The 16,709-nt window shown below is 38.3% G+C and overlaps 2 protein-coding genes across 7 annotated transcripts in view; one reads left to right on the plus strand and one right to left on the minus strand.

Annotated features, from left to right (window-relative positions):
* Window positions 1-11,189, plus strand: part of rb1 (retinoblastoma 1) — a 165,656-nt gene extending 154,467 nt beyond the window's left edge. Inside the window, exons 24-27 of the mRNA XM_078409411.1 lie at window positions 390-420; window positions 902-1,044; window positions 1,229-1,281; window positions 7,422-11,189. Coding sequence (XP_078265537.1) covers window positions 390-420; window positions 902-1,044; window positions 1,229-1,281; window positions 7,422-7,495 — 301 coding nt within the window. The 3' untranslated portion in view covers window positions 7,496-11,189. The remainder of the gene's footprint in view (window positions 1-389; window positions 421-901; window positions 1,045-1,228; window positions 1,282-7,421) is intronic.
* LOC144598874 (RCC1 and BTB domain-containing protein 2-like) overlaps window positions 1-16,709 on the minus strand; it is a 61,427-nt gene that overhangs the window by 4,017 nt on the left and 40,701 nt on the right. For 2 of the 6 annotated variants that reach the window (XM_078409412.1, XM_078409414.1), the window contains exons 12-13: window positions 13,109-13,275; window positions 8,441-8,960 (exon numbers count right to left, since the gene is read on the minus strand). In XM_078409412.1, the coding sequence (XP_078265538.1) occupies window positions 13,135-13,275 (141 nt within the window). In that variant the 3' untranslated portion in view covers window positions 8,441-8,960; window positions 13,109-13,134. Of the gene's footprint in view, window positions 1-8,440; window positions 8,961-10,585; window positions 13,276-16,709 lie in introns of those variants that run through there. The other 4 variants (XM_078409413.1, XM_078409415.1, XR_013547918.1 and 1 more) reach the window with 4 other exon arrangements.

Below are 16,709 nucleotides of genomic sequence, written 5' to 3' on the forward strand. Positions count from 1 at the left end.
TGGAACAGGGATTGTTCGATGTACCAGACAAAGAGGCAGGCATAGCTAGGGCCCATGTGAGTGCCCATAGCTACGCCTCTGGTTTGGAGAAAGTGGGAGGAGTCAAATGAGAAGATGTTAAGTTGATAACCAAAATATGGCTTTTTGGATTTTTTTTTTTTTTTGATGTCCAAATGACAAGAGCACTCACTTGTGTCTCACCTCTGGAATTCATCTCGGTTCATGTTTGGATCAAGGCTTTGATGAAGTTTCCAGCTGAATGTTGCTAATTCTGATGTTGCTAGTTGCTGAACATTGATTTTATTTTGCATATTTGCATTCTAACCAATAATTTCATGTTATAGCATTTGGGTTATTTCAGTACTGAATAACGCTGTTTGATTTCACAGAATCTTGGTGTCTATTGGTGAACCATTTGGGGTGAGTGGTATTTTTTCAAATCTATTTTATACTTGAAACTCAGGGTAATTAAGCCGTGTAACTTGGCATTGTAACATTGGTACTCAGTTCTATTTACATTTCGGAATAAATGTCATTACTGGGCATGATGTCTTTTTAAATGGTAATTTAAAAAAGACAACTGACTAGGTTAGTCTTTAAATCTTGAGTTATTTGATAAAAAGATGCTAAGGAATGTAGAAAATGTACGTTTGCAGTTAGGTTACAAATTAGCCATACTTTAAAGAGGCTAAATGGCATATTTCTTCCTGTGTTCCCTATGACTGAGTGTTAATGGATCTATGTACTGCACTGGACATCAAGTAAATTGATGAATTGTTTTGAATTGAATTGCTGAAAAACTGTTGAAAATATTCAAACTCCTACAAAACATTCCTCTTCCCCGTAACCACCAAGTGTGGACTGCGATCTGTTTAGTAATTGTTGATAATCGTTATTGCAGACACCAGAAAAATTCCAGAAGATCAACCAGCTAGTCAGTTCCAGCGATCGACACCTGAAGCGGGCTGGAGACAATGGGAGTGTGCCAAAGCCACTGAAAAGGCTTCGCTTTGATATGGATGAACAGGATGAGGCTGATGGCAGGTATGTAATGAAGTTGGCTATTGCTCCATTCATTTCCAATTGGAAAGCAGCAAAAATAATTCCACTTTTCACTTGGATCCAAGGGCAAAATAAAAATTACAGATTGTATTACATTTATTTTATCAATGGGATTAATTTGTATTTACTCATCTGGATTTATATTTATTTTATTTCTGCCTTTTAGCAAACATTTGTCTGGAGAATCCAAACTACTACAGCAGAAGATTGCTGAAATGAGTGAGTGCTTTTGGTTAATGCCTGGGCCACAAATGTGACCTTCGGTTCTTTGTAGTTATAAATTTGACATTGATCAGCATATTCTGTATGTTGGCAGCATACATCTGAGAGTTTGTGAATGACTTGGTGAGGCAGGCCTTCTCACCTCAGAAACTCCATGTAGTGACTTCATCACGATAAACATGTCATTACTTTGAAGTTAGTTAAAATTAACAGAAGATAAACATTTTTTAGAAATTTTATATCTGCAAAAAGAACAAACACTGCAAAGTCATAAAAACTAGATCCCACTAGAGATCTGCCTGACCAAGCCATCAACAATTCAACCATGGCTCAAGCTTAAGAAATAACTTTTTTATCCAATATCTGATTTGAATTCACCAGATATAGTAATGTCCCGTCAGAAGCAAAAATCTAAATGCTGGAATAACTCAGCCAGTCAGGCAGCATCTGTGGAGGGAAATCGACAGATGATGTTTCGGGTTGGGACCCTTCTTCGGATTGATTGGAGTAGGGGAAAGAAAGCTGGAAAAGAAAAGTGGGGTAGGACAAAGTGATAGGTGGATACAGGTGAGGGGGTTGATTGGCAGCTGGGTGGTATAAGTGACAAAGACTAGAAGCGAAGAGGAGACAAAAGGGTGTCAGCTAAGGAAAGAAGAGGAGTGAAATTAAATGCGGAGGGAGGGATTTGAGTGGAAGGGGGAGGGGGTAGATGAAAGGGGGAAAAGCAAAACAAACTTTTTCACTGTACCTCAGTCCATGCGACGGTAATAAACATAAATCTAAACATTCCCATACTAACCTCGCAGTCCTTGGCCTCCTCCATTGCCAGAGTGAGGCCACATGCAAACTGAAAGAGCAGTACATCTTATTCCACTTGGGTAGCTTACAACCCATTAGTGAAAGCATTGAATTCTCTAATTTCAAGTAATATCCCCACCATCTCCCTCCACCCGACACCCTGCTCCTTTCCCCTCCTCTGTATGCTCATCTCCCATCCCAGAGTTCCACATTTCCCTTTATTCTCCCTCTCCTTCTGTCCTCTGTCCCCTTACACCCATATCTCTCCCTGTCTTTACATTTCATTCATCCTCTTCTTTCCTTATTTGACACCATTTTGTCTGCTTTTCACCTCTAGTCTATGTCATTTACTCCACCCATCTGCTAGTCACTCCCCTCACCTGTATATATCTGTCACTTGCCAGACTTTGACCCCTCTCGCTTTTCCAGCGTTCTTTCCTCCAATCAGTCTGAAGAGTCACAGCCCAAACTGAGTCTATTTCCCTCGGCATATGTTGCCTGACCTACTGCGTTCCTCCAGCACAAGTTTCCAGCATCTGCAGTTTCTTGTTTCATTTCCCATCAGGGTTAGCTTTGCATTTACATGCCAGCCCTGATGATGTTGACCTAGGTTGAGCTTTCTCTTGGGAAATGATGAGGTACATAGGTTTTAGTAAATACAAGACCAAAGGAAGGATAGGCTCTCTTGGATTTTGTTGCTTTCGCATATTATTAATGCAAAGGGAAATCTCTACACGATTTAAGACTTTATGGATTAACTGGATTTTTAGGAAGCTTGGCATTTCTACAGCACGTTGAGGCAGTTCAGACATTTACCGTTCCTCATCCTCATCATCCAAATTAAAGCGTTACAGAGTAGCATTTCTTGATAGGTTTTACAAAGCACCTGGATCTTCAAAAAATTATTACAATCATGTAACTGTAATAGTTGAGGGAAGGGGAGACAGCATTCAATGGCTGAGGTTGTAGATGAAGCAGAGCAGACTAGCAGTGCAAATAAATTCATAACTGGGATGATATGGTTGACATGCTGAGCAGATGAGCCTACCATCTTTGGAGACTGAAAAAAGAGGTGATCTTATTGAAATATTGTGAGTGAGACTGATAAGATAAATGTGGAGAAAATGTTTCCCTTAGTCAAGCTATCTAGAACCAGGAAGCATAGTTTCAGAATAGGGGGTTGCCTATTTAATACAGGGACCATGAGGAATTTCTTCTCTTAGGTCGTGACTTGGAATTTTCTACCCATAAAGTTATGAAGGTAGTCGTTGAATATATTCAGGGTTGAAATTGAGAAAGGAGAGAGCAGGAAAGTGGTGTTTAGGCCAAGATTAGATTAATCATGATCTTATTGAATGGCAGAGCAGTCACATCAGATATATTGATTCTACTCCTCCTGGTACATTCTATTTTTAACATATTTGTAGTGGACACCTTAAAAAATCATGATTATTAAAAATGAATGGAAATTTATAGCAGAGATACCTCCCCACCAATCGATCAGCCGTGAAAGGAGCATTAGGGGAATTTGGTATGCAAACAATCCACAGCAGTGTTAATTTCCTGTTGTAAATTTGCAGGCCAATGAGTTTTGTAGGTGGTGGTCAAGGCAGTTAATTTTGGTTGTACATATTATTTGGTTGGGTGTTCTCCATTTGGGTGGGGAGAAAGGGGGTGGTGGAAAGGGGGTGAGGAGAATGGGGGTGGGGGAGGAGAGAGTGAGGGGGGGGAGAGAAGGGCTGGGGAGGAGGGTGGGGTGGGGAGGGAAGAGTGGGGGTGTAGGAGAGTGGGGGTGGGGAGGAGGGAAGGTTGGGATGGGGGAGAGTGGGGTGTGGGCAGGGAGAGTGGGTGGGGGAGGGGAGGGGGAATAGGGATGGGAAGGGGGTGGAAGCAGGGCTGGTGGGGGCAGGGGAGGTGCAAGTGGGGGTGAGGTAGGGGGGATGGAGTGGGTCAGTGGGGGGAGGAGGGGGGGTTAAGGGGGATTGAGTGGGGGGTTGAGGGTGCTACACCAATACAGGAGAGGCTTTGGTTCCAGGGCTCAATCACTGACACCCTCTGCCCCCTCTACGAGGAATGGGCCCAACGGGTCCACTTGGTCTAGTGTCTCTATAAATCTTTACTATCCAAGTACCTGTCCAAATGTCTTTTAAATACTGTCATTGTTTTTTCCTCTTGTAGCTCAAACCTTATATTCACTACACTCTGTGGAAAAACTTGCCCCTCAAATCCCCCCTAGCCTTAAATCAAGGGGCTCTAGTTTTACACTTCCTTACCCTTGGAAATAGAACATGACTATCTACCCTATCTACGCCAGTCATCATTTTATAAACCGCTATAAGGTTATCTCGCTCGTTTGCACCATGTCCCAACCTATCCAATCATATTAATTAAAGCTCTCCAAACCAGGCCACATTCCTTTGATTCTTTTCTGCACCCCATCACATCTTTCCTGCAATAGGAAAACAACCAAAAATCTAAAAGGCAGGAAGAGCATTATCAAATGCAAGACACTTTTAAATGTTCTTCACATCTGGTAGGATGGCTAACTTGAACCTTTGTCTTCTAGTTTTAGACTTCCCTAGCCTGGGAGCAGGAATTAGGGGAATAACGCTGTGCCAGCTCTCAATAACTCCATTGCATTATGCACTCCCAGCTTCAAAAGCTGCTGTATACACTGGAATTTAGAAGGATGAGGGGGGGATCTTATTGAAACATATAAGATAATTAGGGGATTGGACACATTAGAGGCAGGAAACATGTTCCCAATGTTGGGGGAGTCCAGAACAAGGGGCCACAGTTTAAGAATAAGGGGTAGGCCATTTAGAACGGAGATGAGGAAGAACTTTTTCAGTCAGAGTGGTGAAGGTGTGGAATTCTCTGCCTCAGAAGGCAGTGGAGGCCAGTTCGTTGGATGCTTTCAAGAGAGAGCTGGATAGAGCTCTTAAGGATAGCGGAGTGAGGGGGTATGGGGAGAAGGCAGGAACGGGGTACTGATGGAGAGTGATCAGCCACGATCGCATTGAATGGCGGTGCTGGCTCGAAGGGCTGAATGGCCTACTCCTGCACCTATTGTCTATTGTACATCTTTCAGGGAAATTACCAGGTTTCAGCTATCCTTTGATGATATTATTCTTAGATCTCATATGAACGCTCTTCATTCCAGACAGTGTTGCCCACTCTTCCTTTGACTGACTGACTTTGCAAACCCTGCATTCATCTTTATTTTATGCCCTTACTACAAACTTATTACAGTTCGAGTATTTTCCCATGGGTTAGTATATCTCTAATCAGTTTGATCAACGTTAATGCCTCAAAAGTCTGACCAGTTGCTGCCTTATTATTACTGATGTTATATCCATCTAGAAGTTGTAAATTGTTTTATTTAGTTCCCCATAGAGGGCTTAAATTCTTGAACATATTCTGTGTGATGCTGTCATAATTAAAATCACACCTCCTTCATTAAATAAAACTATAGTTGCAGCTAGTTTCCACATCTGTTAATTACGCGTGGAAGGTAAAAATATATTCAAGAAAAAAGTACTGGAAATACTCAACAAATATGATTTCAGCATTTTCCACTAATAGTTTTTGTGATTTTAAAATATCCTGCTTTATGCTCCACACAAGTCAAACGTTATTCTATTTACCTCCATCAGCAAATATATATATTTTTTCCACTTATACACATATAGGCTATTTAGCTTATGCAAATAATTGTTTCCCCTGAATTTCTCATTACATTTATCTGAAGTATATTGTATTTATGATTCTAGTTTTGATCTCTCTGTGTGTAAGCATCTCTGTTTTACCGTATCAGACCCCTCCAGAATGTTAAGGATGTGTATGAAGGCCTGCCTTGGGCCTTTTTTTCCCCCAGAAAAAAAGACTATTCTGGTCAGTCCTTTTTTTGTAATTACAATAAATCCCCCTCTGTGTTACATTTTGAAAGGGATTTGATAACAGCTCCTTGCAGTTTTTGATACAAGGCATATGACATCGAGTTGGAATATATTCCCAGGAAGGCTGTGAGAGCTTCCAACAACAAAATAAATATTCATTTGATTAAACCCTTGGAATCAATTGCCCTTTTTTCCCTTTTAACCTCAGGAAATGCTAGTGATCGTTGTCAGTAAGTTACATGACCTTGTCTTTTCCTGTGATAACATACTCCAGAAGAGACTTCAAAGCCACTTAGTTTGCAATGTTTGTACTCATTTCATATTTTTTATTTTTACCGTGTACAGTAGCATTCTAACATTTTTATTAAGACTTTTGCCTTAAATGTAAGTTTATATTAACTACAAGAGAGGAATAGCTGTTACCTTTCCAAAATAAGGCTTTCCTTCATGGATCTCTGAATTTCAAGAATACAGATCTCTTCTGCATACTGACTCATTTCTTTGAGTGGTTGCAGCTGCATCTAGTAACCGGGTACCAGTTAGGGAAAAACAAATGGTACAAGCCTTTTGGACTATTTGAATGTTTATGGTGTGGCCTATTATTCACCATTTAAAAAAAATCACGATCTTGCCTGCGGACATTAAGATTATGCTTTTCAAAATCTCTATTAATTCAGATCAATTTGTTACCCCCTGAAGACGAAAAGGGGGTAGAAATGTCCCCCAAAATAATTGCGAACATGTTTCTATAATGTAAAACTATCTCGCCAGATATTGTTCATTTCATTGCAACAATCCCTTTTATTACTCATCTTCGACCATCTTCTTATGCGTCCTTTCCTTGATCACATCATCCCTTTCTGAAACATGCCATTGTTACCATTCTATCACTTTTATTTTTATATTCATCTATACAATACATATGTTGTATTCCTGTATCTTTATTTAATATTTATCTACTTTGCATTATCAATTTATTTTCTTGTCCATTTTAATCATGTTGTAGTCACATTAAAGTATTCCAGAAGATTAGTTGTCAAGAGTATGTTTGGAACAGAAGAGGCTTTGAAATTATGTGACAAGATGAACATAATTAATAGTATTTAATTCTGGATGACAAGAGATTGGAAAATAACACTTTATATTAGATTGATTCAACACTCCTCCAAAATGAATCAGATTGAGGATACTTTTTATGGCCAGCAAAGCAATATGATTGAAATCTGACATCCGTCACCATCTAGCTACTTAACATGACATTATTATGTGAGTTTTCAGCAGTGGCGCTGGGGGAGATCATCATCAGAAGATAAAAAGGGTGCTCTAGGATTCAGATCATAAATTCTTAACCCTTTTACAATTCCATTTGTATATCATCTGGTTTAGTCTGTTTAAATAATTTTGGATAGAATTTCTTCATTTGTTTATGTTCTTCTACAGCATCCACAAGAAATAAGATACAAGAACAGAAAATGAAGGATGGGGGCAGCGACACAAAGAGGGATGAAAACTGATATTTCTAACTTCATGTGATTCAGGATGATGTTCACATTGCATGAGTTTGATCTGTGGCAGCAGAATCTTCATCATTTTTGGTCTTGACTGATTTTTTTTCCCCACCCATTCTCCGATTTTGTTTTAGCAAGGGAGTATTTCCTTTAAGAAACTCCAGTTAGAAAAGTTCTTAAGTTATTTTAGAGAGTTGTTTCCCTTAACATGATGCCTTAAGGGTCATATTTTCTTGTGTGTGTGAAGAGTAATAAAATGTATAAGTAACAGAGCAGGACTGATGAAAGAAACTACTATTATTTTACCACTGAGCATTTCAAAAATTACGCTGGGAATAATCTGAATTTTGCAGTAATGAACATGGGCATACATCATACCAGACATAGAAAATTATTTATCTGGCCCTCTTTAGCCTACAAATGTATTGAATCACCAGACAGAAAATTATTTATCTGGCCCTTTTTAGCCTACAAATGTATTGAATCATCAGACCAAATTACCTGTTTCTTTCTTTGGCATGTTAATGCAGTATATATTATCTTGCTACTTTCTTGCTGCCTCCCAATATTTCCCTGAACACAACATTTCAACCAACATCTGTCCTTTATTTGCATATTAAGGCAGAATGTAATTCTGATATCTGATTGTGGACTTGTTCAAAGCGTCATGTCCCCGCCATGATTTAATCCATAGATGAGTTTTGTAATGCATGGCTACACCTTTTGCATCTGTTGTAAATTTAGGTCTGACCAGTTTGAAAGTGATCTTTACATTTCCCATGCATATTGCTAATCAAGACAACATGTCTCAGTCAATGAAATGCAATTCCATCAACTTTCATCATGTTCTTTTTAAAAATTAAATATATTTGCACACTCCATGGTTAAATACAAACAACATTTACTGTCTCAGTTGCCATTTGGCTGTAAAAAAAGTAAAGGGAGGGGGCTTTCATTTTGTTCAAAATGGCCACTTTATTTCCAGCAACCATTTTACATCTAGTCAGTTGCACTCCTACCATTTTTGTTCTGGGTCTGTACAAAGCAATGAAATAAAGGCAATTAACTTTATTCATGAATGAAGAAAATGTGGCCTTAAAGATGTAGCATGTACACAGAATGTGCACTGTTTCAATTTTATTGATGTTTTTATTTATGCCTGATTTTACTTTTTACAAACTAAAACAAGTTTGACTGTAATTGAATTACTTCATTGTTGTTCGTAAATGTTCTTATCAAAACTTGGTTCTCGTATTGAGGCAAATGCTTTATGTTTGCAATATTAAGAATAAGAAAGAGCTTGGACGTGTATGGTGCCATCTCACAATCTCAGTGCATCCTGGAGTACTTTGCAGACGCAGTACTTTATAGTTGTAATGCAGAAAATGTGACCACCAATTTACAAACTGCAGGATCCGAGAAACACCAGTGAAATAAATGACTGTATCATCAAACAGCAGATGATGGAAATCTGAAATAAGACAGAAAAAGCTGAAAACACTCAGCATGTCATTGCAGCATCGATGGAAAGATAAACAGAGTTAACTGGCTTATATGCCTCGTATACAGTACATTGACTTTGAAAGCATAGTGTAGATAGATCACAAAAAAAATGTGACAGTTTCTTAAATTTAGATAAACATATTACTAAATAATTAGGTTATGGTATCAGAAAATGCATGTACTGTTCTCCCTGGAGACAATATTTCTAGCAGCTTAGATTGCCTTGTGAATGCAACAGCTAACTGAGAACTTACTGTTCTTGTTTGCATCAGCCTGATGTTCTTGATGAAAAATTAAGGATCTTTGAACAGGTACCCAGTTCTGAAGAAGGAGCTTGCACCTAAAAATTAACTCTTTCTTTCTCCTGTGGCTCGACATAGACAATCTTGTTGACCTTTAAGGGACCCCATTCTTTCCTTTCGTATTAATATACTTGTAGAATCTTTTTGGATTCTCCTTTACCTTATTTGCCAAAGCTATGTCATGTCCTCTTTTTGCTCTCCTGATTTCCCTCTTAAGTGTACTCCTGCTCTACTTATACTGACACCAGCTGCCTGTAACTGACATATGCCTCCTTTTTCTTGAACAGTTCCTCATTATCATCCAGGGTTCCTATTCCTGCCAGCCTTGCCTTTCACTTTAACTAACATGGTGCCCCTGAACTATCCCTATCTCATGTTTTAAAATTTCCCACTTTCCAGATGTCCCTTTGCCTGCAAGCAGTCTCCTCCACTCGATATTTGAAAGTTCTTGCCTAAGATGATCAAAATTGGCCTTGCCACAATTGAGGATTTCAGTTTTTGGACCAGCCCTATCCTTTTCCATTACTATACCAAAGTCCTCGCTCAAAAACATTTCAAGCACCTGCCCTGCCCTTATTTCCCAAGAGGAGGTTGCATTTTGCCCCTTCTCTAGTAGGGCTATCTACATATTGATTGAGAACATTTTCCTGAACATACTAAGCAAATCATCCAATCTCTCAGCACTATGATAGTCCCAGTTGATATTTAGAAAGTTAAGATCCCCCCATGACAACAGTCTTATTCTTCTTGCAGCTATCTGCAAGATCTCCCTACATTTTTCTTCTAACTCCTGTTCGATGAGATTTCAGTCTTTTATTCATCCTCTGGTTTATCCATCCCCTTCCTACAATCTCCACACCTTAAAATTACCTTGATTTTTTTTTCTAGTTCTGACAAAGGGTATTTGACGAATTATTGTTTCTCTTTCCACCAATGGTGCTTGACTTGCTGAGTGTTTCTCACGTGTTTTTTCTTTCAAATGAAATAACCAGATCATTTATTTGGATGAAGGGTAATTGCTGGCAAGGACATCATCTTTATCATCTTTAAATACTGCTACAAGATATTTTGCATTCATTGGTGTGGCTAAGCCATCAGTCGAATATTTCACCCAGAGGACAATATATCTCACTGAACCTCTTCCTCTGCACTTCATATTGTGTTCATATCTATGGAGTTTGAACCTGTAGAATGAAGATTTCTGCAGTTTGAACCCTGAGAGGCAATGTGCTTGCACTGGGTTAAGGCTAATATCTATAAAAGTATGACAATGTGCACTATTGTTTTATATTTGTGCATTTAAATAGTATTGGAATTTTGAACTGATGCACTATTTAATTTTGTAGTGATTACCAATATATGTAACTGCATTATGTACAAAAGCATGAATATTAAGTCACACTATTCCACGCTGGCTTATATACCTCAAATATACGGAACATAACCTTCAGAACTGAGATGGAGACTACTAAACCAAAATGTTGTAGGTTTCTTAAGTTTTGATGAAGATATTGCAAAGTAATCTATGCCATGGTAAAAATAGATACTAGTACCTTTCTGGAAATAGTTTTCCTTAGTGATTTTGTTTGCCTTTTGATGTAACAGCTAACTGTGAGAACTTAATGTTCTTGTCTATAATGGCATGACAAGTTCTATACCTATGACCATGGGTATGAGTAGTAATCTTAAATAATTGTCACCTTTTTCCATCTCTTTGGGCAGATGACATAGCTTTGAATATCTATGATTAATAGCACACAGAAGTCCCTACTCATTTTTGTTCAGCAAGATATCTCTTTGTACTGCACATTATGGACTAAGGTACTGTTTTTATAAATATAATAAAATGTCTGTATGAGATTTTAAAAAATAAAGATATGGCAGTAGATCAGATTTGGAAGTATCAGTACTGATGGCTAACCCCTTTAAGAGAAAAGAAGCTCTTGCACACAGCGTTAGCTGTCAGTAAATGCTGGGTTCCCAATCATTAATATATTATCTAATTACCATGTCCGATTGTTTGAACCAGACCAGAGTAATCAGTCAGGTTACTCTGATCCTACTCATTATACTCTCCTTTTAAAAAAAAGAAAATTTGACATCATTGTTGCTGTTTAGGTCCTGAATAACTCATCCACTGACTGCTTGAATTACTAGCACTCTGCTCAATGCCTCCAAGCAATATTTTGATCAAATGACAGGTGGCAGGCTACCTATTCAGCACTGGTGCAGAAATGCCTTGGTTTATTCCTTTCAATATCTATTTTAAATAGACCCAGAATATCACACCACTCGAGTCTCATGCTGGGGTAGTTGCTAAATGTATATAGTGGTGTGCATCAAACTGCATCTACACCAGTGATGAATGGTAACTTTTTCCATTATGCAACATTTTAATCATTTATTTTTAGGTTTAGTTTAGATACAGCATGGAAACAGGCCCACCGAGTCTGCACTGACCAGCGATTCCCGCGCATTAACACTATCCTACACACTAGGGACAATTTATACTTATACCATGCCAATTAACCTACAAACCGATACATCGTTGGAGTGTGGGAGGAAACTGAAGATCTCAAAGAAAACTCACGCGGTCACAGGGAGAACATACAAACTCCATACAGACAGCACCCGTAGTCGGAATCGTACCCGGATCTCCGGCCCTGCAAGCACTGTAAGGCAGCAACTCTACCGCTGCGACACTGTGCCACCCGTAGATAATGAATATATCAGAGAAGCTAAAATACCACTTTAATTTTAATTCAACGCGTTAAATATAGTCTTATTACCAACATCCAGTTGGTAACTACATGTTTTTGATGGAAATAAACAGATTATACTAAACATTCCATGCTCTAAGCACAGTTTTCTTGAATAAGAAAGTAACTTTTAAAATCAAACATTGTTACAATTCTGCAATAAGTTTGACATTCATTTAGTTACTATTTATAACATAAAATGCCAAAACCAATTAGAACACAACACTCAAGACAAATAAAATAATACGTTTGCTCCTCTAAATTATAAATATATTTTCCAGTTATTAAAATTTGTCCTTTTGTTTTCATGTTAGTAAACTATTTTTAAACGTAACTTACATTTCCTTCTTATTGGCAATGACAAACATGATTAAAACCTTTGCCAATGGTGTTTGACAGGTATACAGGTCAAATGTTCACTCAAACCCTTAATGGTTTACGTTTCCTGCCCATAATTGTGGTTAGCAATATTGTGTGAATTAAGATTCCCCCATGTTAATCCCACTCGGTTCAGTGTATAAATGCATACAGAGGGAAGCTGTTAAATATATTAGATAATTTCAAATTAGTTATTTAAGATGAGGTGCTTGGTCAGAGTAAAAGATTGTTGTATTATGCCTCATCCATTTCTTGCATTTTAATATTCCAGTATCCTTGTAGAATGCAGAAGTGACTTTATGATCCGAGACATCAAGATTGTTACCCGTTTATTTCGGCTGATAAAATACTAGTTGGGAATTGGGAGCAACTTTCATGAATAAATGATCCACTACTCAATCTTCAGTTGTGATTTTACATATATATATATATATATATATATATATATATATATATATTTGTGCAGTGACTGTCACTTATCACTCATCAGATTTATTGCATTGTGACTACTTTATGATACATGACCATGAAGCTACCTATTCAAACTATATATATATATATATATATATATATATATAGTTATAACCTGAAGGATTGGCAGACTAACTCGGGTAGAGGGGCATAAAAAAGAACCTCCCCCACCCCCATAAGGAACATTTAATTTACAAATACTTCACCTTCTTTGGATATTTGATTTGCTGCTTCAGTTCCGGAATGCCCCATGCTTGCCAGCCTTGCTAATGAAGTCCTTTAGGAGCTCATGGTCCATATCACCAAAACCCTGTGTTTGTGTCACGGCTGTCAAATGATTGACACAGAACTTAAAGCAAAATTCTTCCAACCCCTGAAAAAACAATTCAGCACTTCATTTACCCTAAAGCATTACACTTACCAAAAATATTCTGTTCAAAGTGACACTGCTAAAAAGATCATGGTATATTCACAACATATCTCTATTGTTGAAATCATAAGACAAGTATAACATTAGTAACTGGAATAGAGTTGAGAAATATAGTGTGTGGAGAAAACTGGAAATTAGCAGGGCAAATTAAGGCCATGAAATACCTTTGGCAATCCCAAGACATTCCACAACAGGATTAAGAAGGTGGCCATTTGGGACCAATGGGGTGAGATCCTATATGAATACTTCTCATCCATATTCATTAAGGAGAAAACATGGAAGATCGTGAGTTCAGTGAGGGGTATGTGGATAATTTGGAGCAGGTCTATATAAAGGATGAGGTGTTAGATATGATGGAATGCATAAGAACTGATTGATCCCCAGATACAGATGAGACACCAGTTTATTAAGGGAAGCAAGGGAGGAGACAGCTGGGAGGCCCCAACAGAGATTTGTGTACCTTTGTCAGCCAAATAAAAAATAAAAATAAAATATTGATATGGTGCAGGAAAACTGACGGATAGCTAATGTTCCTTCTTTCTTTAAGGGTAGCAGGGATAAATCAAAACTATAGACCAGTAAGCCTTATATCAGTGGTTAAGGAATTAAGAAAATGCTAAGGATTGGTAATAGACAATAGGTGCAGGAGTAGGCCCTTTGAGCCAGCATCACCATTCAATGTGATCATGGCTGATCATTCTCAATCAGTACCCCGTTCCTGCCTTTTCCCCATACCCCCTGACTTCGCTATCCTTAAGAGCTCTATCTAGTTCTCTCTTGAACGCATTCAGAGACTTGGCCTCCACTGCCATCTGAGGCAGTGAATTCCACAGATTTACAACTCTGACTGGAAAAGTTTTTCCTCATCTCCGTTCTAAATGGCCTACCCCTTATTCTTAAACTGTGGCCCCTGGTTCTGGACTCCCTCAACATTGGGAACATGTTTCCTGCCTCTAACGTGTCCAACCCCTTAATAATCTTATATGTTTCGATAAGATCCCCTCTCATCCTTCTAAGATCCCCTCTCATCCTTCTAAATTCCAGTGTATACAACCTACGCTGCACTCCCTCAATAGCAAGAATATCCTTCCTCAAATTTGGAGACCAAAACTGCACACAGTACTCCAAGTGTTGTCTCACTAGGGCCCTGTACCACTGCAGAAGGACCTCTTTGCTTCTATACTTAACTCCTCTTGTTATGAAGGCCAACATGCCATTAACATTCTTCACTGCCTGCTGTATCGGCATGCTTACTTTCAGTGACTGATGCACTAGGACACCAAGATCTCGTTGTACGTCCCCTTTTCCTAACTTGTTTAACGGTTGGTCAATGATAGTCAGCATGGCTTTGAACAGGAAATTCGTGTCACACAAATTTTTTTGAGGAGGTAATTATAAAGAATTGAAGGTAGAACAAGAGATGTGGTCTTTATAGACTTTAAAGCATTTGATAAAGTCCCTCGTGTTAGCTTGGTCTAGAAGTTTCAGGCACATGGAATCCAAACTTAGTTTGGTGATAGGAGGCAGAGGGTGATGATGGAAGCATGTTTGTCAATGAAAAATCTGTGACTAGTGGTGTGCCACAGAAATCAGTGCTGGACTCTTGTTGTTTGTGATTGATTTCATCAATTCAATTCAGCCCCTCCTGGCCACCTAGTCCATACCGACCATCGTTCCCACTAATTCTATGTTTTCATATTTTGCCTGTTTTCTTTTCAATAATTTGTGCCTCAGCTAGACCCTCAACTATGTCATTACTTCTTTCTTCTCCATCTATCTGGAATGCAACGTAGTTAGGAATATTAAATTCTCAAATCTATCTTTTTTAAACAATTTCTTTATAGTCAAGTCAAGTCAAGTCAATTTTATTTGTATAGCACATTTAAAAACGACCCACGTTGACCAAAGTGCTGCACAACTGATTAGGAAAAAAAAAAAAAAAAGAAACATACAGTGGCAGGTGCTACTATGTCATCAATACACCTTGTCCCTGCAGCTAACCAACATAATTTAACCACAAGATGCATTTATGCACCAGAATGCCAAATTCATATCAAACTATTTTGCATTTACCCTCAGTATAATCTCTCCTATTTCTAAGAAGGGTCTCGACCCGAAACGTCACCCATTCCTTCTCTCCAGAGATGCTGCCTGACCCCTTGAGTTACTCCAGCATTTTGTGTCTGCCTTCGATTTAAAGCAGCATCTGCAGTTTTCTTTCCTACACCACTTGTCTCTCCTACTTTATGCTCATTTCTTCTCTTACGTTTCTCTCGCTATTTCTTCTGCTAACCTCCACGACTACAGTTACTTCCAAGCAGAAATATTTGTGTCGACTCTGTTGGGGTGCAATATGTTCATTTAAACATTTCTTTTCAACACTGAATGTAATAATGCAAAAAGCAGAATCCTTTCCTTATGCACTACCCAAAAACAACATGTGATCTTCAAAGATAGGATGATTCAAGTACACACATTTCCACAAGGAGGAAGGGAAAGGCACCCAAAGCTGAAGCTACCTGGATTAATAAATATATCGACATTTAAAAGGAAACAAGAAAAATAAGCTAGTAATATATTGCAAAGAATCGACCAAATGCAAAAATTGGCAGGAAATCTGAAAGTAAGTGGCATAAAGAGAAAACATATTAACAGCTTACGTAAAAAGGAATGCAAAGTCTTTCAGAAAGATATAAAGAGTAAAAAGGTCAAAGGAAAGATGAGATAAACAGTGGATAAAGGAGATCTTATGGAAGGCAAGATATGGATACTGTACCGAATGAATATATCAGTCTTCAATAAAGAAAACGATGCTGCCAATTAATAGGAGAAAGAAGTGACATTGAGTGGGATCAAAAGCGGTAATTTGGAAGTAGTTGGTTACAATGATTAAAGTAAAGGTAGTTACCCAGACCTGATAAGATGAGTGGTAGATTTATGGGAAGTAGGGATGGAAATTGCAGAAATCCAGCCGTATATGCCAATCCTTAGATATAGGGCTCAAAGACTACACCCTTGTTCTAAACTTGGTGACGATGAGTCAGTTAATCCAGGTTCAAGAATTTGAGATTATAATTCAGAGCAAAATTACCAGTCATTTGGAAAAATATGTGCGGATGTCAAAATTAAAGCCCATGCGGATAAAAAAAATTGACTGTACAGAATATATTGAACAGTTTTTATCACTGGGCGGGAAACAAACTTTAGCCTTGCTGTCAATTTCTAAACTTCCCAAATAGAGGAATTCCTCTATTTCACTCCATTTTAGGGGATAGGCTAGTGACTGGTATCCACACAAACCCACTGCTTCCCAGAGCTACGTAGATTACTTGCCCTATGACAACCGTTACCAAAAATATTCCATTCTCCCAATTTCC

Source organism: Rhinoraja longicauda, chromosome 12 (genome assembly GCF_053455715.1).
Source record: "Rhinoraja longicauda isolate Sanriku21f chromosome 12, sRhiLon1.1, whole genome shotgun sequence".
NCBI classification, from domain to species: Eukaryota; Metazoa; Chordata; class Chondrichthyes; order Rajiformes; family Arhynchobatidae; genus Rhinoraja; species Rhinoraja longicauda.